Source organism: Ochotona princeps, chromosome 24 (genome assembly GCF_030435755.1).
Source record: "Ochotona princeps isolate mOchPri1 chromosome 24, mOchPri1.hap1, whole genome shotgun sequence".
Taxonomy (NCBI): Eukaryota; Metazoa; Chordata; class Mammalia; order Lagomorpha; family Ochotonidae; genus Ochotona; species Ochotona princeps.
In genome coordinates, this window is record NC_080855.1 from 14,594,049 (window position 1) to 14,621,554 (window position 27,506).

The window sequence follows — 27,506 nt, forward strand, 5'->3', positions numbered from 1 at the left end:
GGCATGAGCTGTCAAGGCCATCCTCCTGCAGCCGAGCACCCTCCACCTGTCCCGGCCCCACCTCACCAGCTCCAGGGTGCCCTCGATGGACCTGGGAAGCCAGCTGCCCAGCAGCTGCTGCATGCTGTCCTGGGCCCGCTCCTGCCACACCTCCGCCAGGGGCCGCAGCATCACCTCCAGGTAGGCCTCCTGCAGCGTGGCCAGGGGGCCTGCAACAGGGAGCCCATGCTGCAGCCTGTCACAGTAATATCCTAACATGTCTGGGAAGGCAGCAGAGAACCTGCACCCGTGTGTGAGGCCCAGATGGAGCTGCAGGCTCCTGGCTTCTACCCAATCCAGTGCTGCCCACTGTGACCTTGGAGCCTTTCCTTTTGGAAGCCTTAAGGGTTGGCTGAGGTGTGAGGACTGCTAGATGCCCAGCAGACCACACAGGAGCCACAGCTTCTTTGGGGCAGGGAGTGCTGGAGGTGTGCTGTGACACCAGACTGGAGGTCCTAGCTACAATGCCACAAGACAGGCTCCTGATCAGTCACCACCCTGGGGTGGCTGCAGGAGCAGGGATAAAGGTGTTGTCACTCGTTTGACCCGGCCAGGGAAGGGCGAGGGTTGGGGGGGTGGGCATCTCTTCCGAGCTTAGTTCCCAGCTGGGCCAGGGGTCAGCCTTGGGCCCCTGGGTGGCAGAGAAAGTAGGCTTGCAGCCCCGGTAGGAGAGCTCTGGGGGTGGGGGTGTCACAGCTGGCTATGGCCCAGGATGGGAGGCCCTCCCAAGCCCGTGGCCACACAAGGCGCCCTGCAGAGCCAGGAACCCGCCCTAAAGCCCCATAGCAGTGAGCCTCGCCAAGTTCTGTGGCCAGGACTGCAGCCGCCCCCACACTCACGGTCCAGCTCTAGCCGCAGCTGCTCCAGCGCCCCCTGTAGCCATTCCAGGTAGAGGGGCAGGTCCCAGGTCAGCACCTGCAGGGCCTGGCTCCCGGCCCATGTGGCTGCTGCCCCCTGACCGCTCACCTGCACAGCTTCCAGCCCTGCCCGGGATAGCTGCAGCAGGTGGCCTGCCTTGGTCATCCATGGCCCTTACTGGCTGCAGGAAAACCAAGGCAGGGGTCAGTGAAAGGGGGATAGGACACATGAAATTCCAGAAGCTTATGCTGGGGAAGGGTGCCTAGTCAGCAAGAGTCAGAACTCAGGCCAGAGGGGACTCCCCGCACAGAGATCCCCCCACTCCTGCCTTCCTCACACTCCATCCAGCGTGTGTACCCACCAGGAGCTGGACCCTTCTCAGGTAGGTGGCCACGCCGTGAATCTCCTCCTCCAGCTGGGCCCACACTCGCGATCCCATGGCAGCAATCCTGGACTGTGGGGCGGGGGCACAGGTTCCTGACATGGGCAGGTCTTCTACCCAGCTGCGGGCGCCCAGCACGGCGCTGTGTGCCTGCGGCTCCCACCATCAGCATGGTCTCAGCTGGCCCTGCCCCCAGCCTAGCCTCCTCACCTCCACATGGCCCAGCAGGGTCCCTGGGCAGCCACACGCAGCCAGGAGGAGACTCTGGTTTGCAGTCTGTAGGCTGAGACGGCCCAGGTGCTGCACAGGCTGCCTGCTACTCTGAAGCAGAGCCTCCACTTGACTGCCCACCTGTGGGCACATGCCCGCAGCACCACGCTCTCGTCTCTTCTCCCTGGGGCCAGGAAAGGACCTGAGATTGCATCCTTATCTTCTCCCACTCTCCTCCCACATGGCACAGCCTGCTAGGGCTCCCCATGACTCCAGGCAAAGCCCTGGGGCCCTAGCACTACAAGGCCCCAGGGCTTGATCCACCTGCCATCTGTGCAGCCACCTGATGGGCCACTCCCCTGGTGCTCCTGATGGCTTCCCTGGTCCCATTTCATCACCCCAGCTCTCAGCACCCCAATCCTACCCTGCCCTGCTCTACTCACTCCTGTTGTGGGCCAGGGAAACCTGTAGACAGTGCAGTGCCTGGGACACCGACAGCCGCACCCTCTCAGCCTGGCGGCCCACAGCACCCTCCAGCAGGACCAGGCTCCGGGAAGCAGAGGTGGATATGTGGCATTTCGGACCCACGCGCTGAGCCCTGGGGCCGAGCAGCTACAGTAGGGGTGGGAAGGGGGAAGCAAAGGCTTCAGAGGGGCTGAGGGGAGGCTAGCTCTGCAGACCCTGGACGGCCAGCCCAACACCCTCTCCCAGGCAGCCGCTGCTATCCCAATGGCTGAAGACCCCACCACTGCCCGGCCCCAGCCTGGGGACCCTGGGTAGCGGTATTTATAAGCATTCCCAACACCTAGGCTTCCTAAGCCAGCGAGAGGAACATGACTGCCACACAGGTGCCCAGCACTTGGGCTCCAGGGACACAGGTGGTGCTGGGACTTTTTTCACCAAATATGTTCCTGTTAAACAGAGGGGAAAAGCAAGGCTCAAAGAGGGCCAGATTACCAGGTAAAGGTCACCTGACCCAGGAAGTAGAAGCACCCCACTGACCACCTGCTGTATGTCCATTCAGTGCCCAGCACCCCACCTAGCACTCCCACTGAGCACCTGCTATGTGTCCATTCAGTGCCCAGCACCCTCACCGAGCACCTGTGAAACTTGCCCTTCTAAGGTGACCACATGGTTTGGGGAGAGGACCAGGGCCCATCTCTGTATCTGCTCACTCCCCAGACCGCCCCCCAAGGTCAGTGCCAGCAACAGCCACCACTAATCCTAGCACTATTCCAGGCCAGCAGCATGCGCAGTCCCACTCTTCCCCAAGTGTGCAACACACTGCAAGTAAGAAAGGTGGTAAGCTGACCCAGGCCCAGAGCAGGGCAGACACGGCTGGGAGCGCAACTCCGGCCACCCCACGGCCTCCTGGTGACAGGAAGGGCCAGTGCCAGGGTGGTGGAAGGGCCTGTTCTGGGCAGAGCTGGGACGGAGCCTTGGTGAAGTCTGCCTGCAGCTCCAAGCATGGCCACCAGAGGACAGGGCCATCCCAGCCAGTGCTGGGCCCCAGCAGCGCAGTCCCGGCTACCCACCTGCAGCTCCCCGTAGAAGTCAGGCTACTGCAGTCGGCTGTGGTTGCGGAGGGTCAGACTGCCATGCAGGCCGGGTTCTGGGACTAGGTCTTGGTGGCACAGGGAACCCATGGGCAGCCCAACGTGGTCCAGGGCACGCTGCAGAGAAACCGTGGTCAGAGGTTGGCGGCTCCTTCTGCCCAACTCCCTCAGGTCAGGAGGGTGGCCACAGCCCCTCCCCTACATAGCCATCAAAGCCATCGCTAAGACAAGCACCTGGCGGTCACCTCGCCTCTCACCCGGGGGTCCCTGCTTCTTCGCTGTACCTCCCCCGCCTGCCACCAGAGGACGCTGCAAGACGGCTGGCGCCCCTTTCCCCAGGGCACTCGCACCACTGGCTGGGAGACCCGCAGCCAAGGCGTGGAGCTGGTCCCCACCTCTCCCCAGGAGCTCAGCTCCAGGCAGGGCACCCGGAGTGTATGCTGCAGCCCCGCCTCCACGTGGATCTTGCTCTCCCTCAGCGGCTGAGGCTTCTGGAATGAGAAGACATGGCAGAGGGTAGGGACAGAGCCTGTGCCAGGAGGGAGAAGTTTCCAGGGCTGGTCTGAGCACTCAGCTCATGCTGGCAAGGACTACTGCACCCATATTACAGATGAAAAAAACAAGCGTCCCCAAGAGGAAGTAGATCGTCCTGGCCCCGTAAGTAAAGCCATCCCTGGAACCCGGAACCTCACTTCATAAGTCAGGTTCTGCTGCACCACATACTGGTCCCAGGACAGGTGCAGCCCCTGGCTAAACACGGCTAGGGTCTGTGTCAGGGCCCCAGAGGCCTGGAGGAAGCTCAGGCCCCAGGCATGCTGCAGCTGTCAAGAGAACAGGACCATGACCTTGCAGGCTGGGCTCAGGGAATGGAGCCCTGGGAGCCCCACTTTCAGCTCGGGTGCAGTCATGCATGCCTACCTGGCCTGGGGAGGCAGCCAGGCAGCCAGCCCAGGCGGTGCTGTGAGCCAAGGACCTGTTGGCCCAGGTGAGCTGCAGGGTCAGGGGCTGTCTTCCATCCCAGGTGAGCTGCACCTGCATGGGACAGAGGTCGTGGCCACAGGCAGAGAGGGGTCGGGGGAGAAGTTAGCTGCTCCCCTGTACTCAACCCTACCTTCTCCGTGCGAGACCCAGGGCTTTTTATGAAAATCGCCTCAGACTCCACACCCAGACCTGGGGTTCCAGATGCAGGTGGACAGGCGGGAGCCCCACCCCAGGTGGTCCTCCGCACCCCTTCCCCGCCACCCTAGCTGCTGTTGCCCATCACAGCACTCACTGTCCCACCCCTCACAATGCTCCTCACCACATGTCTTTTTCCACTCATTCTTTTGGCATGAATTTGGGGTCGGGTCTCCAGGCACACAGCTCATCTACCATTCTCCATTTCAGAGGCAAAATCTGAGACAGTGGCCAGGGCCACCTGTGCCCTCAGCCAGGTGGGCTGCCTGCAGTCCCCTGCTGAATGCTGCTGCCAGCCACACAACCATGAATGGTAACCCCGCTGACAAGCTTACAACCCACCTCCCTCGTTATAGTGGGAGCCCTCTAGGTTCGGGTACGTGTGTTTCAAAAACCACTCAGCACACAGCAGGTGCTTAATAAGGAACTGGGGCTCTGGGGGCCTCCTCCCCCTCCCCCTCACCAGGGGTTCCTGGGTCACCCCTCACCTGCCGGCTCTGCTTGCTGCCCCTGCCCTCAGCCAATACCGTGAGCTGCACTCGCTGCCAGGAAAGGTTGAAGGGGTGAGCCAGGTCCATGCGGCCGGCCAGCTGGCCTTGCCTAAGGTACAGAGAGGAGGAGAGCAGCAGCTGGAGAGGGGATGATCCAGGCAGTCACCTTGCCCCGATGGGCTGACTGTCCCCCTGCCTACCCCGCAACTACACACAGCCTTCAACAAGGTCAGGGTGAGGATAGCTGGCCCCAGGCACCAAACCCCAGCCTGGGGGGATGCCAGCCCATTTCACAGAGGAGGGACCCAAGGCTTGGAGGGCAGGTGGTGCCCAGGCCGCCATGAGATAGACGGGAGTGGAAGCGGTAGATGTGGGAGTTAGGGCAGAGTGTGCATGGCAGTGAAACTCAGCCCCGCCTCCCACACCCCACAATCTCCTGGTGTCAGGGCCAGCAGTAGGGCCCAACAGAGAAGCTCTACCCACAACTGTTGCCACCACACTGGGGCTAGGCACCAGGTTCCCACTTCATGTCTGGGCTTGGATAAGGCTCTCCTGGCAGAGCAGGGCCCCAAGGGTCCCCCCTCAAGCTACAGAGTACAGCCCAGCCCTACCCAGGGCCTCTATCCACTTACCTGGTCCCTGCCATCCCAGCTGACAGCCAGGCGGTCCCGGTGGCTGGCACCCGAGCGCTCCAAGGAGAGGCTGAGGCTGCACTGCCGGGGCAGGGGGAGCAGCAGCTGGTGGGTGAGCTCCACTGGGCAGGGGGCATGCAGGGAAGGGGGAACGGGTGTGAGCCAAGGCCTGGGGGCCTGCCAGCTGACACCATATCCCACTCGGCTCAGGACAGAGTCCAGACACGGGACAGCAATGCCGGGGGTGGATCACACAGGCACTCCACAGATCCTGCCACTCTTCTGTGGAGAACAAGCCACTGCGGCCTAGGCCTGTTCTGGACACTGGACTGCAGAGCCCAGTGAGGCCAGGGCAGGCATCTGACGGATCAGCCACCACTGCAGCTTGGCCTCGCCTAGCACTGGCCACTCCCACAGGAGACCGAGGGCCCAGCTTCCGGCTCTGGCCTGCCTGGAGCCCAGCTGTCGTAGGCATTTGGGGGAATGGACCTGCACAGGAACGATCTGGGTCTCTGCCTCTTAAGTAAAAGGTTTTAAAAAAGTATTCAGAATTGTGAGCTGCTGGCATTGTGGTGCAGCATTCCACGAGGACACCAGTTCAAGTCCCAGCTGCTCCACTCCTGAGCCAGCTCTCTGCTAATGGCCTGGGAGAGCAGTGGAGCGTGACCCAAATGCTTGGGCCCTGAACCTACACCAGAGAGCCACCCTCCGACCAGCCAGCTCCTGGATCTGTAGCAGTGTGGGCCTGCAGGTGGCTCTGCTGGCCCAGGGCAGCCATGGACACATGCCCATACACGTGCACATGAACACACAGGCATCTTGGCCTACTGAGGCCCCACCATGTGGCAGACAAGGCCCTGGGAAGGAAGCCATGCTGGCGCCTGCACTCCTTCCCCATGCCCAGTGGGGCAGAAGGTTGGGCTCAGCTCCAAGCCACGGGGCTCCACACAGCGACAGCCTGGCGGGGGAAGGGGGAGAGCCTACACAGGCCCCTGTTACAGTCCCTGCAGGGACATCCCTTTCCAGAAGGCCCTTGGGACTCATACTTCCTGGCAGAGGCTGCTGCAGGAAGCCACATCAGGGCCACCGCCCAGTCTGCCAGACCAGGATGCCAGGGACCACCAGGTCCTATCTGTCACCTTAGCACACCCAGGACAAACCCCGGCTCGTCTCATACCATCTCCCTCCTCCTGGCTCCCAGCTGGACTAGCCTTTGCAGGCCCTGCACCTGCTCTTCCTCCTGCCTGCACAGCTTCCCACAGCCCAGCTCCCGATCCTACCCCTGCCCCTATGCTCCCTGCCCATTTCCCCTAGGGCACAGCCTGGGGCCTGTTTGTTTCCTGTTGGATCCCACAAGCCAGAGGAGCTCACAAATCAAGGTGATGCCCAGCGGTGGCATGCCAAGTGTGTGGGTGATGACCCTCCCTGCTGCAACCTCCACTCACCCTGCAGGCTGAGGTTTCCAGGGGGCTTAAGGAAGGGTCCTGAGAGGTTCCCACTGAGGGCCACCTCCCAGCCATCCCACAGCAGCGTCTGGAGCAGCACGCGGGCTCCTCGAGTGCGCCTGTACACAGTCTGCAGCACCAGTTCCCCTGGCAGCACCCAGAGCTGGAAAAGAAAAGCCTGGATGGTGTCCCTGAGAACTCAGCGCATACCATCATGTGGGAAAGAAGGTTCCAGAAGGGGGGGCAGTTCCTTGGGTGGCACCACATATCCGGACAACTGCAGAAAATGGGCAGGGGAAGGTGTGAGCCACGGGAGGGAGACCCTGTGCGTGGCCAGTGCTCAGCGCCTTGCCTGTGTCATACAGCCCCGGCCAAGTTCCCACCCTCCTTGTGCCTCAACATCTTCACCTCTGAAGTGGGGGGAGGGGAGGTGGTCACAGAAACAGCAGAGGGCGCAGGCTGCAGAGCGGACACTGCTGCAGGGGCTGCCAAAGCCAGACTGGCCCCCAACTCCCAGCTCAGAGCTGAGTGCAAAGACAGTCAAGCCTGGTTTCAGCATCTCAGGGGCTCTGGGCTGGTGGCAGACACAGAAGGGCAAGGGGGTGAGTGTGGTCAAGAAAGGGACAAAGGAAGTCAAGACACACGCCTGGAAGATCTGAGGCCCACAGAGGGCACAGGGCCTGGTGGGGGCCACAGCAGCCAAGGGGCGGCCTTGAGGGTGCTGCAGGCCATGCAAAGTGTGACATTTGCCCTTCAGCAGCTCTCAGACCCTCACCCCTGCATCCTGGCAGGGCACACTGTGGTAGCTTCCTGCACTGCCACCTGGAGGCTCCCCACGCAGCTGCCAGTGGTTCTGCTGTCTCCCGACCACCACCCCCCTCCCCGAACTCCCAGCACCAGGCAGCAGCACTTCCTGCTCCCAGCTGGCTGCTTGGTTGTTGAGTCCATTCCTGCCCAGGAACTCTGCACACACTGCTGTGAGCCAACTGCTCCCAAGAGGCTCATGCAGCTGACACGCGCTGGTCCTTCAGGAGTCACCCAGGCTCGCCCCACTATGCCTGCTCTGCCTTGGGAGTCACTGTGTGTGTGTGTGTGGACAACAAGGCCCCATCAGCCCCGATTTGCGCACCAAAGCAAGGAAGGAAGCAGAGAGCAGGGAGAAGCTGCCAGCTCCTGCCCCAGAGGACTCCCCCCACCGTCCTGACCCCAGTCGGCCACACACCTGGGGGAAGGTGTGCACCAGGCTGATGGTGCTGGCAACACTGGCCCTCGCAGCCTCCAGCCTGCTGCTGATGTTGAAGCGGTACTGCTCCACGCTGACACCCAGGACACCCTCACTCATGCCTTCAGGGGCTCACAGCTGGGACAGGAGACAGCACAGCGCGGGGAGTGGGGTGCTGCTTGGCAGGTACATGCAGGTACCCACTCTGAGCAGCCCCAATCTCACACCAGGCAAGCACCTAACAGGTGTTTTGTGGAGTGGATGTTTCCAAACGGAGAGTCCGGCATTGAAAGGACAATGTGGTATTTCAGGGAAAGTCACAAATGTTGTAAATGGATGCAGAAGCGAGGAGGGGTGGACAGTGAGCCAGCTGGTAAAGCACACACAGGAGTGGGGACGCTGGTGTGGTACATTTGTGGGTTCCTACTGTCCGCACCTTTCTCACCTCTGGAGTCTCACCCCTTTCTTAGTGAGGTACAGGTATGCTCAGGTCCCTGGACCCTCACTGGACACGCCCAGCAGCAGCTTGGGGTGACAAGCATATGATGGGTGTGGCCATGTAACAAGAAGGCTTTTTGGGGAGCATCAAGTTGCAGCCAAACTGACTAGAAGGTCAGCTCCTGATTCAGAATGTTTTCTCTCCCTCTCCGTTTTCCAAATAAAGATGAAAAATTGTTAAAACATTTTTTAGAGTGTGGGTGATGTTGCCAACAGACTCCAGACAAGCAGGAGTGAAGTGGCAATATCTCCCCAACAGGGGGCGTGCTCTGCACCTCAAAACCTTCCGGTTGGAGGGGCTCAAAGTCAGAGGGGGATGTGGGGAGGGAGGGTACCAAGGGACCCAGTGAGCAACTGGGAAATTGCAGCAAAGTTGGGGGAGCATCAAGATGGTGTGTGCACGCCAGAGGGGACAGACTAGGGTGGCATCAATCAGGGTGATCTGGTCCAGGGCAAGGAAGCAGTCGTGAATATACCCAGGGTACGTTGGGGGATTCCTGAGGGTGGCTGGCAGACAGATGTGGAGGTGCTAGCATGGCCTGGCAGGCCCAGGCTGCACAACCCCCTGCTGCCTTGGGCAGGACACTTGGAAGTGGTTAGGAGCAGGGCATGGTTACCTTGGCCATGGCGGAAGCTGTGCTGGGACAGTGGCCCAGGAGGGCAGGGAGATGGTGCCAGCCTGAGAGCAGCAGCTCTTTGCTGGGAGGAGAGAGAAACCGAGCGAGTGAGCCCACAGCTGGCACGATGTACCCAACCCAATGCCCAGCACCCATCAATAGCTGCCCATGGGACCCAAGGGCCTGAGCCTGCACCTAGTACCCAGCCCAGCAGCACTCAGCACCCATCCATGGTCCCACAGGAGACCTAGGGCCCAAGCCCAGAGCTAGCACCCAGCACCCATCCATGGCTGCACAGAGGACACCAGGGCCTGACAGGGCATAGGTCAGGGCTGGGCATTCCTGACCACTCCCTGTGAACCTTGGTTTCTCCATTTCCTTAAAGGATCAAGAGTGGTCCCGGGCAGCCCTTCAGCGCAGCCCCTGGGGGAGCCCCAGTAGCATATACACAGCAGGATCCTAATCACCCCCTGATGTGCCCTCTCCTGAACTCTGGGTCCTTGGGCAACTTACCACCCTGCTGAGCATGCCCACTGGACTTTTCCGACTCTCAACAGCTCAACTTGCCAACTCAATGGTGTGTCAAAGAGGCCGAGCCTCCCAGAAGCCTCACTTTGGCTTCAACTCTCCCCCCAGGTCAGTGGCCTGCCCACCAGCCACACAAGCACCAGCTCCCAGCTCTGTGCCACGCCCCCAGGAGGCCCCTGAACTGAGGGCTGTAATGGACAACTGTGATGGAGGGCTTGGGACAACTGGAGCCCACGGACTCCCCATGCTTGAGCCCGGAGCCTGGAGCCCGTTCTTCCCACAGCCTCGCTCTCCAACAGTTGCTATACCAGAGTGTCCTCCAACTCCACCACCTCCCCTGCCTGCCCCCACCCCACAGCGCCACCATGCACAGGCAGGCGCTCATACCAGGGTCACTTTATCCAGCCCCTCCCCTTCCTCCCGGCAGTACCCCAGAGCCCTGCTCACCTGTCCACCTGCTTCTGGCCCCAGGCCTCAAGGACCAAGCAGGCCTGAGCATCGCAGGTCAGCCGCAGAGAGGCGCTCACCTCCTGAGGGATCCAGAGGCCCCGCAGCAGCAGCTAAGGAGTAAGCAGGGGGAACAGGCCCTTAGGGACCAGGCAGACACCACAAGGCCTCACAGCCCCGGCCCCAGGCACTGCAAGGGCCAAGGAGTCCAGCAGGTCTTTCTTTACCCTCCCCACCCTCCACCCCTGGACAACAAGGACGCAGGCAGGGCTGGAAGCAGCCAAGACAGCACCAAATGAGGCATTCCTTCCAGGAAAGGGCTTAGGTGGGAAAGAAAGGATCACACACCCACCCACCCAGCATCAGCACCTGCCCCAGGGCCTCTGTCCCAGGAATACCTCACCTGGCTCATGTGGGGCAGGCCCAGTCTCTGGAGAGCGGGCACCACGTGGCTGACATTTGCTACTAGCTCCAGAGTGCCCTCCTGTGGCCAAACCATCATGGCCACCACGTCCATGATGACCTCATCATTGCTACCACGGAGGGCCATGGAGGCCAGGGTCTGGGTCTCTAGGGGTAAAGAAAGGTGTGGGCAGCTGGACACTCGGACTCACGACCATCCCCGCTCAGGGACACATCCGGGACCACAGGAGGCAGGAGACTGCAAGTCTCCCACACTTGGAGTCTCAAGGACATCATCCACCTAGCAACCTCCAGGAGGTTGTGCTCAGCCCCTCCACTTGCTTGGTGACGGCTGAAACAACACCTCCTGCAGGAAGCCTCAGGGACTGCCCCGGTGAAGTCCTCCGCAGCCCTCCTTACTGCCAGGGATCAGCTTACCTGGAGTAGGCTATACTTTCCTGTATCTTCCAGGGTCCCCTCTCCCCTACTCCCCCATCAACATCAGAGCCCCTTCCCCTGCCTGAGCAGGTCTGCAGCTAGTTTTAGCTCCGAAAGCCCTGGCTAACCGATACGCAGCCAGAGCCTCACAGGTTACCAGGGGAACCTGCTGTTCACCTTCCCACCCCCCTGTTCCTCCCACCCACACCTCTGGCTCCGCCTCTAGGGGCTGGACCACAGCTCCCCACAGCAGTAATGAGTCCCCCAGGAGGAGCAACATCAGGACCTGGGGCCTCCCCCTCCCTTCCCCCGGAGCAGGAGCCCCAGACAAACAGGACACCTATGTGCGTCTCAGGCCAGTGCCTGTGGAGGGAGCACAGCTCTCAGCTTTGCCCCAGCCACTCAGCCTGCTCTGTGCCCTGCCATGCCTGGCAACTGAGCCTCCACTTCCCCATCTGTGCAGTGGGTACAGCCCACCAGGCAGACAAGGTATGGAAGGATAGCATGCCTGTGTAGACCTGGCCTCAGGAACTACTCACTTCCTTCTGCTGCTTTCCAGGGCTCAAGTTGGGGGAGACATATAGGAGACACGATCCCCACACCAAGGTGCCCCCCTCCATGATCAGGGACACCAAACACGCTAACCCTGGGGGAAAGTGGCCCAAGGACTAGACAGTTTCCTGGGTCCCAGTGGGAAGGCAGGAGGCAGCTACCCCAGGCCTCCTGGGGTTAGGATGGCATGCCCATCACTTGACCAGAGGCCAGCTCAGGCCTACTCTGGGGTTCCCCTGGTTTGCCCCACAGAAGGGAAAATTGGAGGCCAGAGGAAGACAATGCCACAGGTTGTAGGGGAGCCAACCAGGGGCCGGGCCAGCTCCCCTGCAGCCCACAAGGGGCCCAGAGGGTCAGGCTGACCGGTTCAAGCATCAGTTAGCAGATGCACAGCTCGAGTTTGTAGAAAGGAGATAGTGTTGGGCCCGGCAGCGTGGCCTAGTGGCTAAAGTCCTCGCCTTGAAAGCCCCGGGATCCCATATGGGCGCCGGTTCTAATCCCGGCAGCTCCACTTCCCATCCAGCTCCCTGCTTGTGGCCTGGGAAAGCAGTTGAGGACGGCCCAATGCATTGGGACCCTGCATCTGCGTGGGAGACCCGGAAGAGGTTCCAGGTTCCTGGCTTCGGATCGGCGCAGCATCGGCCCGTTGGGGCTCACTTGGGGAGTGAAACATCGGATGGAAGATCTTCCTCTCTGTCTCTCCTCTCTGTGTATATCTGGCTGTAATAAAATGAATAAATCTTTAAAAAAAAAAAAAGAAAGGAGATAGTGTTCCCATGATCACATGGGTTCACCCCCCCAACAGCAGCCACCTTACTATACCCTCCCACCCCGTGTGTCCCTCAGAACAGAACTCACACCCCAGAGTATGTCCTACAGGGCAGGCAGGAGGGGACAAGCAATGATGGAAACCTTCTACCAGGACCCTGCACCTTCAGTATGGATGAGGGCATGGAGAGATGGAGGGAACTGGGGATGCCAACTGACAGGGAAGGCAGAGGCGGGAAGGGGTGAGCCCAGCAGTGGGGAGAGCATCGCAGGCAGGAGTACCCTGAGCAAAGGTCCAGAGGTAGAGGCAAGCCTAGTGTGCTTGCAGAACTGAGTGGGCAGAGTGAGCAGGTGCACAGGAGGCAGGGTCAGAGATGCCAAGGAACCATGAGCACTCCTAACGGCTCTGACTTCTGCTCTGTGTGAATGGGATGAGCATCTGGGTGCACAGAGCCTGCCTCACAGGCACCCTCACTGCTGGCATCAGTCATGGCTGGTTCCCAGTGCTGAGCGCTCTCCTGCCTTCTCCAGGCGGACAGCACTGCAGAGGGGAGCCCGAAGCAGTGTCCCCCTAGAGCCCCGGAATTGGAGGGTATGCAGTCCTGCCCATAGCCTGGCCTAGGCTGTGGGGACTGGAGGCGGGGGTGTGCAGAGTATGGTTGTGTCAAGGCCTGAGGCTAGGCAGCAAGGCTGGACACCTCACCATGCACCTGCAGCTCCAGGTGGGCCTCACCCGGGAAGCCAGCCTGCAGCAGGCTGTCACTGTTGAGCTGGCTCTGGCTGCAGAATCGCAGGTGTATGTCATGGGAACAACAGCTCACGGAGCCGTTGAGAGAGGCGGGCCACACTGCCAGGCACCCAGAGCCGCCATCTCCAATGCCCATGTCCATGGAGAGCTACGAGAGAACTGAGGGAGCATGAGGCTGCCCTATGCTTGGGAACCAGCTGGGCACAAGGTAGTCCCAAGCCCCGAGCCTGGCTGAGCCACCATCTACATTCTAACATGAACCCCAGTTGACGCTCACTACCATGCACACATGAGAAGCCTGCTCTAGGCAAAAGGACGTTCAGGCCACAGGCAACACACACACAGCCCCATCTTGCAGGGCTCTGACTACACCAGGCCCTGGGGAGCAGCACAGGGACGGGGCTGGGCCAGCCTGTGAGCTTCCAGGGCCGATCCCGGGGACCGCCCACAGCCCCTGCACTGAGGCCGGGGTGGGCACCTCAAGAGCAGAAACCCCTGTCTCATCCCCAGGCAGCGCACAAGGTACCTGCCTCAGCCAGGCTGGTGGCCCCTTGCGTTCGGGCTGGGCCTGCATCCAGCTACCTGGGAGGGGGCACTGACCAGGCCACGACTCCTGCACAGTTTACACTCAGTTCTGGATCAACTGTGTGTTCCAGTGTCCCCAGCAAGTGGCCTGGAAGTGCCAGAGCCCACCTCCACCTGGGACCTGGCCACGGAGCACCTGGAGCCACTCGGTCCACCCGTGTCCCAGGCCTGGCGGTGCCTGTCCCCACCTAGCACTGTGGACGTCTGAGTGAGCTGACGAGTCACCAGCTCAACGCCAGGCTGGGAGCTCGGCTACAGGCACCGGGCAAGGGGAAGGCTCCAAGGAAGGCACCTGAGCCCTGCCCAGCCCATGCCCCTTGCAGGCCACTGCCCCCTTGCCACCTAGAGCCCCCCAAGCACCCCCCGTACCTTGAGAGGTTGCCCAGCGATGTCCCCAAGGCACAGCCCTGACAGCCGGGCGGGCGAGGCCTCTCCGTGGCAGTTGACCTGCAGAGACCAGCAGGCTGGGCAGAGGTAGCCTCATCTGACCTCCTCAGTCGGCCCCCTCCCTCCAGGGGAGCGACCCTGGCAATGATCTGAGTGCTAAGTGAGTGTTGTCCCCAAACCACAGTCTCCGGAGTGACCTCGCACACATTCTAGAAAATCACCCAGAAGTGCCCCACGCTGCAAGTGCAGTGAGGGGGAGGGCAGAGAGCAAGCAGGGTCCCAAGGCTACACCATCCAGACTGACAAAGTGGCCCGGCTTTGGCCCGAGCCCTGGCCACCACCATGGCCACATCCTCACACGCGTTCTGGAAGCTGCAGGGCTCCCGTCCCCGTGGGCATGGAGCCAATGTCCCCTTTCTTCCCACAGTATGTCAGTGAGCACGGGTGCCTGCCTGGTGCACACGGCTCCCCCACAGGCCACCAGGAGATGGGGCGTGGGGTGGTGAAGCGCAGGAAAGATGGGAGGATGGAGGATGGAAGAGGGAGGGGAGACCAGGAGGGACATGAGTGGGGAACTCACAGGCAGTGGGGGGTGATGAGGGCCTGGGCTCATGTGACCCCATTGGACCACAGTCCCCTCCATACAGGCACATGCCCCTGCAGCCGGGCGGGCAGGGTTCCCAGCAGCCCCGAGAGGTTCCGGTGTGGCCCAGGGACCAGCCCCTGACAGTCCCCCTCTGTTGGTCTTGACAGGGCCAGGTGCAGCCCCTCACCGCCCACGTCCACGGCTAGCCCAGCTTCCAGACGGCATTGCATGCACTGGGCAGAAGCAAGACTGTAGGTCTCTTTAGCACCTGCTGTCCCCGCCCTTCTCCCTCCTTACCCACCTGGAAGTGTCCATGGCTGTCCACACAGAAGGGGAAGCCCCAGTGTTGGGGGGCCGGAGAGACAGGGGAGGACTCCTCGGGGTACAGGTTGGGCTCTGGCTGACCCCGCATCATCAGGCGCACAGAGCAGTTACAAGCCACATGGGCGAGCGATGTGAGCAGCCTGGGCTCTGAGGGGTGACCTGAGGGCAGGAGGGCCAGAGGGGCTCAGGCAGAACCCAGGAGAATCCAGACAGAGACCCAAAGGGAGGCTCCCAGGTGCCACTGTCCCTTAAGACAGTGGGAGCAGAAGAGCTGGCCCACTCCATGGACTCGGAAAGCCCACCTGTCCCACCCAGCTTCATGGTTACCAAGAGAGGCAAGGCAAATCCTTATGTCCGGCCTGTGCCCAGCTCTCAGGGACACCGCAGACCTCCAGGGAACGTCCCCTCAATAGATGAGCACAGGCTGGCCTGGGGGACCCTCTCTACCATGTGATGGGGGAGCAAGCCAAAGTCGAGACAGCCATGAAGCCCCATGCCCAACCCAAGCAGAAATCACAGAAGACAATGGAGGTGCTGAGGACAGCCAGAAGGCGGCAGCCACACAGCAGGACATGGGCTTGGAACCCAGGGGCACCTTCGTGTCCTGTCCCTGGGGCTTCAGGATCCAGAATCTGGAGGAACAAGACAGGCTGGCAGCAAGACCCCTCACCTGTGTCCCTCGTCCACGAGCTCACGTTGTGGTTCAGGCTGTCCCCAAGGTGGGCCTGTCCAGGGCCCCAAGCACAGGCCCCATGCAGGGCCAGGCTGGCCCCATCAGCACGGATGCTGGCCTGGCCTCCGAAGCCACCCGCTGGGGGCTGCCACTGCCCTCACAGCCGCAGCGCTCCCGGCCAGGCCCGGCTGCTGTTCCGGGTGAGGACACAGGTCACACTGCGCACACTGGTGCCGCTGTTCCCCACCATGCCACGCTTGTCCCGCAGCAGGAAGCTGAGCACGGCCAAGTCAGCAGTGATCTCGATGCTACCTGCCGAGTACAGAGAAGCTGAAAGTCAGCAATGGCCCAAGGGGCTGGGCAGCTCTGGGGAAGAAGGGGCTGGATTCCTGAGGTCGTGACCCCAGGTCTAGATGCCCTAGGCACCCAGGGAGCCTGTCACAGCGGGCTCGGGCAAGGAGCTTCCACACCAGCCCGGGCCCACTCACAGTGCCCAGACTGAGCTTGGAACTCCTGAGGGTCCCTCAACGCCTTTGGGTTCTCTCTGGGCTTCCAGGGGGTCCTGGTACTCCGACTCACATCTCGCCAGCCTGTCATTCAAGACTGGACTCGACACCTCCAGGAAGGCAGTCTCCAGCCTGGGTTATACACTCCTGCTGTGTGCTTCCAAAGCCGGGTCATTCACGTCAACTTGAGCGCAGAATGCAGAGTATCCGAGGCCAGTGCTGTGAGCAGGTTCCACTGCCTGTGCATACACTGGCCTCTCGTGTGGATAACAGCTTGAGTCCTGGCTGCTCTGCTTCTGATCCAGCTCGCCGCTAATGGGCCGGGAAAGTGGCTGAAGATGGCCCAAGTGCTTGGACCCCCCGCCACCCATGTGGGAGAGCTAGATGAGGTTCCAGGCTCCTGGCTTCAGCCTGACCCAACCCTGGCTGCTGCCATCATTTAGGGAGTAAACCAGCAAATCTTTCTTTCTTCTTCACTAACTCTGCTTTTCAAATAAATGAAAATTTTTTAAAAGAAGAAGTCTGGAGCAGTCGCACACAGACAGAACTCATGGTTGTCAGGATCATCTAAGCACACATCTCCCACAATGGCACATGGGACCCTACATTACCAGTTCCGCCAGACACTCACCAGTTCCCTCATCTAACAAACATGACTGATAAGAGAAACCTGGTGAAGACCCCACAAAATGCCAACTGAACAGACAGGAGGAAACAAACCACCCTGCCTCTGACAAGACAAAGTCAAAATGAATCATGCATCTGAATTTCAAACCTCAAACTCTTATATTTCCAGAAACAAACCAAAAAAGGGCCTGCGAAGAACGGGCCATGCCAGGCAAGGTAAGAGTTCTATAAGACACCAAAGCCCAGGCCGTTAAGAAAAAAGATGAATGGGATTTCCTCCAAACTAAAAACTTCAACTCTTCCAAAAGTCACTTCCTTTTTTTAAGATTTAATTTCTTTTTATTGGAAAGTCAAATATACAGAGATGAGGAGAGACAGAAGAAGATCTCCCGTCCACTGATTTACTCCCCAAGCGGCTGCAATGGCTGGAGCTGAGCTAATCCAAAGCCAGGAGCCAGGAGCCTCTTCTGGGTCTCCCACACAGGTGCAGGGTCCCAAGGCTTTGGGTCGTCCTTGACTGCTTTCCCAAGCCACAAGCAGGGAGCTGGATGGGAAGTGGAGCAGCCAGGATACACACCTGCACCTATGTGGGATCCTAGTGCATGCAAGATAAGGGCTTAAGCCACTAGCTTACCATTGTGCCCCCCCCCCAAAGGGTCACTTTTTTAAAGTCAATGAAGAGGTAACTTTTAGGTTCAGGAAAACCTTAAAAGACAAGCCTCATTCCAGGAAACACTTGTAACAATTTGTCACTGAGAAAGAAGGTTTAATGGTTTTGGAAACTCCGCAATTAGAAAGCAAACGACTCAAACAAGGACTTGTATAGATGCTACCCAAGAAGATACGAAATGCTAGCGAGTGTTTGAATAGCTGTTCCACATCGCTGGTCATTAGGGAAATGAGAATCAGGAACTAAATGAGATGCTGCAACACACCAGTTCACAAGAGCCAGCCACAAACCCAGTGACACCAACTGCCGGCACAGACGCAGGCTTCACATGATGTGGGTGGCAAGAGGAGACGGCGCCGCCGCTCAGAAACCAGCCAGCGGCTCTGCGCCAGTTAGGTGTGAACTTCCGCTACCCTTGGCAATCCCCCTGCCAGCTGCTAACCCACAGAAAATGAGGCCATCTGTTCCCACCAAACCCCAGCCTGACCGCCATGGCCAACACCGAATATAATCCAGCACCTCTCCTGTGGTCCACACTATGGAAACCACCCAGCGGTCAGCCGGCACCAACATGTGCCAACATCTCGAGTAACTTCCAGATCCATCTTGCCAGATGGGCGACACCAGATGCCAAAGCTCACACAGCCCGTGAGTCCACTTAACCTACCTTCCTGAACTGCTGGTACCACTGTAACGGCCAACAGAACCATCAGGTAACCCACAGATGGCAAGAGGGAAGTTCTGGGTGTGGCCAACTGGTCTGCTGGGACTGTGCTTGGACTGCACCGTAAGCAACTACACGACTTGTCAACACTTAAAGAACTGAACCCTTGGAGGGAGTTTTTCTTGCAATAGTATCTTGGGGCTAGCAGTGACTCAACAGGCTAATCTTCCACTGGCAAGGATGGGCATTCCATACGGGCACCAATTTGTACCCTAGCTGCTCACTTCTGATTCAGCTCTCCGCTTGTGGCCTGGAAAAGCAGTGCAGGATGGCCTGAGTCCTTGGGTACCTGCACCCACTGAGAGACCTGAAAGATTCCCGACTTTGGATCGGCTCAGCTGCAGGCCACTGTGGCCATTTAGGAAGCGAACTAGTGCGTGTACCCATGTGGGAGACCCAGATGGGGCTCCTGGCTCCTGGCTCCAGCTTGGACCAGACTGGCCACTCCCTGCAGCTCTTTAGGGCATGAACCAGGGAATGGAACATCTTTCTCTTCTCTGACTCTCTGTTGCTCTTTCAGATAAATATCTTTTTTAAAAAAAAAAGAATTTAAGAAATAGGTCAAGACAGATCTTTCACTATATGTAAGGGCAAAATATAAAACTTCCAGAAAAAATACTTTAAGAATCTGAATTGGCAAAGCTCCTTGGGATACCAAAATCAACAACCACAAAGAAAAAAAAAAGAACAGAGAACCAGTTCTCATCAGAACTAAAACATCTGCCAAACATAACTTACTTATGAATACAAAAATAAAAGGCAAGCCACAAAACAGGTGTGTGTTGCAAGACGTGCACCCAGAATATTCTACAATTCAGTAAGTGGCTCAGAAAGCTGACAGCTCATCAAGGAAGACAATGGAGTGGCTGTCATCATCGCCGTGCGTACTAACGCCACCAGTGGGATACCACGAGGTCCACACTACAGCCTAATGACTATTATTTATTCAACAGGCACAGAGAACGCGAGACTGAGAGACAGAAGAAAGTGCCCCTTCCACTTTCGAGGTTCAGGCCTCACAAGGCCTAAACAGTCAGAGCTGGGCCAGGCCGAGGCTAGAAACAGGAATGTCAATCCAGGTCTCAGGGCAAGCACTGTGTCACAGCACGTCAAACTGCTGCCTGGAACACCGGCATCCCACATGATGCCAGTTGGAATCCTGGGTGCTCCATTTCTGAACCAGCTGTCTGTTGGTGCACCTGGGAAAGCATCAGAGAATGGCCCAAGTCCTTGGGTGCATCCAACCATAAGGGAGACCTGGAAGAAGCTCCTGGCTTCAGACTGGCCCATGACAGCTGTCCGAGTGGAAGAGCAAGTTCTCTAACTCTACCTTTCAAATAAATGAAATAAACCCTAAAAAATATCCAGGGGCTGGCACCATTGACTCAACTGGCCAATCCTCTACCTTCAAGCACTGGCATCCCATACAGGCACTGGTTATGTCCAGCTGCTTCACTTCCCTTCCAGCTCCGACTGTAGCTTGGGAAAGCAGTGGAGGATGGTCCGAAACCTAGGGACCCTGCACCCACACGGGAAACCCAGAGGAGGCTTCAGATCAGCTCTGTTTCTGACAATCTGGGGAGTAAGCCAGTAAATGGAAGATCTTTCTGTCTTTCCTTTTCTCTGTAAATCTGCCTTTTCAATGGAAGTAAATCTTAAAAAAAAAAAAAAAAAAAAAAGCTTGGTCTCTCACACAAGTGAGCAGGATCCAGCTGCCTGAGCCATCCTTCTGCTGCCTCCTGGGTGTGCAGAAGCTGGAGAGCAGGCCCCAGGAATCCAGCGGAGACCCTCTGACGTGGGGCGTGGCTATCTCATTAGCATCTGAGCCAATCAGCTAGACACCTGCCCCAGTGATAGCTAACCCGACACCTGTGTCAGCGAAAACATAGGACAGCCCCAAGTCCACAGAGGAACAGCAAGCGGAAAGACGTCCTCTACAAGATTAGGTTGGGTGCTTTCTTAGGAGAGTGAACCCACGACTGCCCTGGGATCCAGCAGTCTCACTTCTCAGTGTTCACGTGAGAAAAGAATACCTCCATCCAAAAGCCGCTTAGTGGAGTACCTGCAGCAGCTCTGTCCTCACTGCACACCACGCATTCGGCAGCCTCAACCAAGGGCAGCGTGTTCCCATGGTGAACCACCATTCAGTAATGCACACCCCTGGTCACGCCAAGGGACATGCTGGAGTTGCCAAAGCACGATGCCACCAGAAGGTAGGCTCCCTGTGCCATTCCCCTGGCCAACGCTTCCGTGACGGACAAGGTCAAGAGGGCAGCCGCTTCCTGTGGGGCGGGCCAGGAATTGGGACTGGCTGGGGGAGGGTGGGAGGGACCTCCAGGGACAGATAGCAATGTTCTCAGCCCCATCAGGGTACCAGCCCAGCCGATGCACACTGGTGCATCCTGGGAGGGAAGGTGGTGGAAGGTAGGGGAGCACTTGCTTTCAGCACATCGACACGGACATGTCGAGTGGGCAGGAGCCACCACGTGCACAACTGAAGGAAACTGAAGTCCAAGCACAGAACGTGTTACAGGCTTGTCTGTGTGCAGTGCACATTTATATGTCCATTGTCCATCACTGAAACACAGCAGGAAGGATGTGAGTAGGTGAGGATGCGGAAGACACAGTGCATGTCATGCAAAGGGCCTCCGACATCCCTGCACCTCTTCGTCAAGCTTGAACTGAAGTCCACATGGAAAATACCAGGGAAAAAGGATCCAGCATTAGCCTGCTAAAGGTCCAGGTAAATCCTGCATAGGAAACCTACCCGATGTTTGGACACACAGGGGAGCCTCTCTTCACTGCAGGCAGGGAGGAGCCTAGCAGTCCTGGCCACCCTGAGCGGCAGCTCTAGCCCCTGCCTCCGCACCCCCAAACCTCCCCTCTGCTTTCTGCCAAGCCACAAGTTCTGCAACCTTGTAACTGAGAACCAACCCCAGGTAGAAATCTCCAACAGGGCTACAGGCTGTGTCCACAGAGACCTTCAGGTCACTGTAACAAGAAGAAGCTCCACCCCAGACACCACCAGGAGCAGAGAAGGATGGCCCTAAACCCTGCCCATGGTCGCACATCCTCTCAAGCTGGCCCTCATATACTCCCTGAGTGCTTGCTCTCGCGCTGAATAAATTCCGCATTCCCATTCATCTTTGTCTGCCTCCTCCCTGAATCTTTGTGTGCAGGCAGAACCCAAACTGAGCCTCTTCAGCGACCTCCCACAACCCCCTGGGCCCCTCTGGACTCCCACACACTCAGTGAACATGGGCAGAGCGTAACCTGCCCTGCGAGTTCAGCACTAGCTGTGATTGCCACGCCTCCCGCCCCCCACACCTTGGGCCTCACCCTCTTGAAGCATCTCTTTCCACTTCAGCGAACCCCTGAGGCCCAGCAGGTGTAGTTGTGGTGCCCAGCCGGCTCTCGAGTACTGGGCTTGACCCCGCAGCCTCAGCACGTGGCCTCCACCCCGTTCCTCTGAGGCCTTGACCAGCAGCTGTGCCGTGTCCTGGTCCAGCAGAACCTTGGAAAGCAGCCAGAGCCTGGGGTGGAAAGTGGAGGAGGTGAGAGGGCAGCCCCACTCCCCAGGGAAGCAGGTCTGGCCTGGGGCAGGCTCTGGAACTTGTGGTCCAGACCAAGCCTGGGCCCATTTCCACAGGGCTCTGCGTGCCCCACCCCGGGAGCTGGAGAGGAAGGGAGCTCAGCTCATCAACTTGTGTGGTCTGGTGACTCGGTCTGAATCCCCAGAGGACCTACCCACTCACTGTGTGACCTGGACAAGAACCTAACCTCTCTGAGGCTCTGCTTCTTGGTTTGTAAAGAGAGGGATCCAATGGAGATCGTGACGCTGAGCCAAGCCACCGCTGGCTGGAGCTGACCCACACGTCCAGCCAGACACGCCCCTCCCCCCCTAAATCGTGGGTGCCTTTGGAGCAACTCTGCCTTTATGACCTGGGATTTTTTTTTTTTAAGATTTATTTATTGATTTGCAGAGGAGAATGAGAGAGCATAGGCCATCTTCCATCTGCTGGTTCACTTCTACAGTGGCCCAAGCCAGGAGCCCTGAACTCCACCTGCATCTCCCACGTGGGTGCAGGGCTCCACCACTTGGGTCATCCTCTATTGCTTTCCCAAGCACATTGGCAGGGAGCTGGATCGGCAGTGGGGACTCAGACCAGTGCTCTAATAGGACACGGCAGCATTGCAGATGGCTGCTTAGCTCACTGCACCCCTTTTTCCTGCTTTGGGCTCAAAAATGTGACTGACCCCGAGAGACCTGTGGCATGAGCAGCCAGAGTGGGGGAGGGGGAGTGTAGGAACGCTAGGTGCCAGGCAAGGGAGGGGAACTACCCTGGGTTTCCCAGCTCCTGACCACATCTACCTGGGCACTGGTTAGGATGGGCAACATGGCTAAGGGCTGAAGTCAGCCAGGAACATCAGAGAACAACCTCAAATGGAGCCCAGCCGGATGTCATGACCCTCAGAGTGAGAGTCACGAACACGCCACATGGCTGATCCTGTGGCATGCTCAGTGCACTGCTGGGCCCCTCACAGCACTGGGAGGCATGATGCTGCCACCAGCCCCATCCAACGGACGAGGAAACTGAGGCAGAGAAAGTGTGCAGGACTGCCTTGGGTGCAGGCTGGCCCTCAAAATTAAGTGAGCCCTGGAGAATCAGGAGCCTGGTCCCTGCCCGTGATGACCGATCAGCATCCATGGCTATGGTGAGTGACGATACTAGTAGCCGTGAGGTGCACGCGGCGGGAGCCGACGTGGCGGCCGGCACTGTAGGCGTGTCCGCGGCTTGAATGTGTGGGAGGTGCTGCCCCAGACAGCAGCCCCAGCAAGGCAACTGGGTGTTCAAGGTCACTGCAAATACTCCTGGCTGGTTTCTCTTTTTGTATTGGTTCCTAGGAAGCCCCCCAAAACTCCCCCTCCAGTTCTACAAAATAGAGAGGACCTCAAATTTGCATTTGCCTGACTAGTGCTGCTTTGAGCACTTTTCCCTTTTTCCTATTTTCTAATTTCCTCGTGTAGTTCTTAAAAATTAAAACAAGATCACTCATAGCCTGGGATCTCCCCAGACCCAGGCCAAGGCTGGGCAGACACTGGGGATGCATGCGCGGAGGGGCGGGGCTGAAGACACCGTCTGCCAGGAGGCACAGGACCGGGAGCTGCACACGCTGGGCTCTCCGCCCGACTCTCACACCGGGAATTTCCGGGTGATGGGAGCATCCTTGGTTTTGAGGATTCACTCCTGGGATGCCCCTAAACGACCCTAACCAGGCTTCAGACTTCCAGTCGGCTCCACCCACGGAGTTCATCCGCCAGGCATGGACAGTGAAGCTATCGTAAACCCCCGTGAGTGTCTGGGCCCCGAGAGCTGCTCCAGATGGTAACCATGCCCTGAGAATACCAGAGCACTGCCAGCCTCCTCCCTTATGCCACCTGCCTAGCCAACCCTGCCATCAGCTGCCCCCATGTGGCATCCTGCAAGAGCAGGGGGGTGGGCTGTAGATGGAAAACGTTTCCCCAAGTCGGCCAACCATTTTGGGCATTGTATACACTCAGCAGGGAAGAGGGGTGGAGAAGGGCTCTCCCACCCAGCAGGCTGAGCAGCCTCACTGTGAAGCCCATATGGGGCCAGTGCTGTGGCAGAGTGGGTAGAGCCACCATCTGCTTCACCAGCATCCCACATGGGTGTCAGCTCAAGTCCTAGCTGTTCTACTTCCGATGCAGCCCCCACTAATGGCTTGGGAAGTCAACAGAGGATGGCTTGAGTCCTTGCACCCCTGCCCCTAATGTGGGAGGCCCGGATGAAGCTCCTGGCTCATGGGACATTGGTACCTGTTCTCTCACAGGCCACGTGTGGACCATACCTTGTGGGGGTGATCCTGCCAGAAAACTGCAGCTGGACAGCTGTGGGGCCTGCCAGCAAGGCCTGGCGCAGGAGGATGCTCATGGCCCAGCCCCGGCCACTCCTGCGGGTGGCCAGGTGCCCATCAACCTCCAGGCGAAGCAGCTCCCGACTGGCCACAAGCACGGACAGCGAACAGTGGTGGCTGCGCTCCTTGTCGCTCCCAGCAGCCACCTGCACCTGCAGGGAGGCAAGGAGGACCTCAGAGTGGAGTGGAATGGGGAGGGCATGTGGGGGCCCTCCTCTAGGAAGCCCTCCTGAACCAGCTCTGGGTCCTCAGCAAACCAAGCCAACAGCAAACATGAAAAGAAACAAGACATGGAGAAGAGGAGACAGCCTCCTGGACCCTGGCTCCCACCCTAGAGTGGCATCTCATTACATCCTCTCTACCACGGGTGCAGTGGGAAAAGTCACAGGGAGACCAAAGTGTCCAACCACACAGCACCTCCTCAAGGCAGCAGAGAACACACAGACCCATTTTCTAGCCAGCAAAACTGAGGCTCAGCATGTGGCTCACACAGCGGGGCCAGCAGGTGAGCTGAGACCCCAATGTGAACTTCTGCATTTGCAAATGTTTCCAAGAACCTGTGTCTCCCCAGCCTTCTTAGTTCCTTCTGGGGGTAAAACCCTCAAGTGTTCCCAGCCCACACTGACAAAACAGCCTTGGCCCAAATGGCCATTGTGAGGAATCCCAGGCTTTTCCCAACCCTCACCTCCCCAGGCTGCTTCTGTGGCTCTCCATCTGCCAGGTGTTGCACCCACTTGGTGCCTCCCAGGGACTTGCTCAGCCCACTCCCAGTGATGGCATCAGGGCCTCCCTGCCTGGTGCTCCTGATCCGCCAGCCCCCTCCACCTCTCTCCTTCCTCTTCGCCTGTGACAGCAATTCACCCCAAGGGAGGACCGGCCATACCTGCACCTGCACATTTGGAGCAGAGGGTCCCTGGGGATGGCTGAGCTGGAAGAGAGCTGCACAGTGGGAGTCGGACCCGTTCAGCTGCACAGACACCTGCTGGAGGCAGGGGCAGCAGGGGCTTCGGGGGAACAGCGGAGCCAGGAAGTGGCCGCCAACTCCACCCTCAGTCCTAAATCCCAGGAGGCTGCACAGAGGTGGTGGCAGAATTGGGGAGTACAGGCCCAGGCACGGGACACACCTCCCGATTTTTCTCTTGGCTCAGACATCCTGCCTCCTGCCACTGATCCTGACCATGAACCAGAAGCAGAATCATTCAGAATCGTGACACGGAGGAGGGGGTGGGAGGTATGTACAGACTTCCACAGAAAAGCTGGTCCTTGTAGGTGACACCCTGCATGCATCCTGACTGCTCCCACGCCCCCCACCATGACAACGGCTGTACCACCAGCTCCCCAACGGCCCCCCTTGACCATCCTGGCTCAGGCTTCTCTGAGTTCCTGTGAAAACCCTTCATCCCTAGGCAAGAGAGCCAAGCACAACCTCCTGACCTGGGACATGGTACTATGGTTGATCGCAGCTTGCACCCTGATGTCGAAGTTGAACGCTCCTCCAGGGCTCTGTCTGAAAAGCACATCCCCATTCAAGCTCAGGGTGTGGGGGAAGCTGGGCTGGGAAGAGCAGACAGCACCGTTAATGTCCGCCACACCAGGATCTGCTTGAGGGCATGAGCTGTCGGGTGCCCAGCCTGGCAACAGGTGGTACCTGGGAGGCCTGGGCCACGTCCAGGGCCAGGCGGTGCCGGATTTTCTCCTGCTCAGAACCATCATGGTACAAACCCTTGACATGCAGCACAACCTTCTGGTTGACTTTGCAAGTAGCCTCAGCCTCCTTGTTCTTAGCCTGAAGGTACTAGAACCAGAGACAGGGAGAGGTCACCTCCTGTCCCCACACGCCTGCGGAAGCCACCTGTGGAATGCTGCAGGCAGAATCAGGTGGCCCCAAGATGAGTAGGTTGGATCCTATTATATACTCTTGATTCAGAGAGCAGGAAGTAGGGGGACAGGTGCACACTGGACTTCCAGGCTAAGGATGGGCCACTGCAGGGGCCACTGGTGCAGCAAGCATGAACACACGTGTTTCATTCAAGGGGGCACCCTGAGCGAGTCTGTTTTGCCTGCTGCTGCCTTCCCAACACTCAGCACAGTACCAGCATACAGCAGGTGCCCAATTACTATTTGGACAAACGCAACATTGCTGGCTGTAACCCAAGACCCCAAGGTCAAAGCCAGGCTGGAGCAGATGAACATTTAGCTCCAAGGCACATGCCCCAAGGATGGCCATGTCCTAATCCCCCAGTCCTGTGGCTAGTGACCTGGTCCAGCAGAAGGGACTCACTGATAAGATGGTCCCTGGTCAAGGGGAAAGGCAAGGGGAGGAGCTATGCCCTGCTGGTGCTGGACCGCAGCCCAGTGCAACTCACTCGGGACTGTGACCTCCAGCCCTGGCCGAAGACTGGCTTCCAAGTCCCCAGGCTCGCAGCCCAGTGCAACTCACTCGGGACTGTGACCTCCAGCCCTGGCAGAAGACTGGCTTCCAAGCCCCCAGGCTCGCAGCCCCGGGCAACATGCATCCATTCAACAACTCAGCAGCTGCCCGAGGCCTGCCCCATCCTGTCTCTCTTCATCTTAAAACAGTTTCCGACCAGAGCTGGGCGTCTGCAGAGAGCCACGAGGCTTTTTTAGAGAACCAAGAAAGAAGAAAGAAAAGCAGGTTGCAAAAGAAAAGAAGAAAAACTTGCAGAATCAAGATGGCCTTCACAGAAAGAGCAGAGGGCCGAGTTGGCTCCCTTCTGCCCTGCTGGCTGAGGTTTGAGGCCCAGTGCACCCCGTGCCTCTCACTCTCAGACGCCTGGCAGAAATCTGGGTTCCTCCCCAAACCTTCAGATTCATGGCGGGGGCAGTTAAGTAAGATTGCAGGCGCTCGGCAGGCCAAACAAAACACATCTGCAGGCCAGACCTGGCCCCACGCATCTCTAGTGTGAGCTAGAGGATCCAAGGGCTTGGCTGTCACATCCTGTCCTTTGCTCACTTGCAGGCTCAGGAAGTTCATGTCCAACCCCCTGGGACAGCCGCTCATGTGCTCATCTGACTGCCAGCGGTTGGGGGGGAAGCTCTGGGTACAGAAGGGACACTGGCCCAGCTCTGCCTCCTCCCATTAGGCTGCTGGGAGATGTGGTCACTACTGGTCCTGGGGACCTGGTACACTGTAGGTGCTCAATAAATGCTTGCAGGAGAATGCTGTCTGCTCTCAGAGCTCCCGTTAATTTTAGAAGGGTCAGAAAGGAGGCTTGGTTGATAAGAGGGCCTCGGAGTCACATCCCAATGCTCAGAGCCACTGCCTAGTATGGGAGTGCTGCTGCCCCCACTGCGCAGATGGGAGCACGGAGGCCCAAGATGTGACAAGATGTGCCAAGGACAGGCAGGTGCCACCCATAGGAGACCAAAGCAGGAGACTCTGAGCCAGGGGTCAGCACGCTAAGGCCTATCTGGCCTGCTCTGATCAAGTGTAGTGGGACACACTGGATCGCGTTCA

General features: G+C 58.7%; 1 protein-coding gene across 1 annotated transcript in view; it reads right to left on the reverse strand.

Moving 5' to 3' along the window:
• The window catches only part of LOC118757798 (uncharacterized), an 80,241-nt gene that overhangs the window by 12,594 nt on the left and 40,141 nt on the right, over positions 1–27,506 (reverse strand). Inside the window, 25 exon segments of the mRNA XM_058681086.1 lie at positions 67–209; positions 879–1,053; positions 1,220–1,351; positions 1,490–1,629; positions 1,632–1,669; positions 1,929–2,101; positions 3,303–3,354; positions 3,637–3,866; positions 3,964–4,077; positions 4,710–4,850; positions 5,345–5,466; positions 6,790–6,952; positions 8,012–8,142; positions 9,114–9,208; positions 10,102–10,214; positions 10,505–10,671; positions 12,965–13,157; positions 13,964–14,041; positions 14,869–15,050; positions 15,562–15,876; positions 21,431–21,624; positions 23,963–24,180; positions 24,918–25,007; positions 25,463–25,582; positions 25,677–25,814. Of these exon segments, the coding sequence (XP_058537069.1) occupies positions 67–209; positions 879–1,053; positions 1,220–1,351; positions 1,490–1,629; positions 1,632–1,669; positions 1,929–2,101; positions 3,303–3,354; positions 3,637–3,866; positions 3,964–4,077; positions 4,710–4,850; positions 5,345–5,466; positions 6,790–6,952; positions 8,012–8,142; positions 9,114–9,208; positions 10,102–10,214; positions 10,505–10,671; positions 12,965–13,157; positions 13,964–14,041; positions 14,869–15,050; positions 15,562–15,876; positions 21,431–21,624; positions 23,963–24,180; positions 24,918–25,007; positions 25,463–25,582; positions 25,677–25,814 (3,657 nt within the window).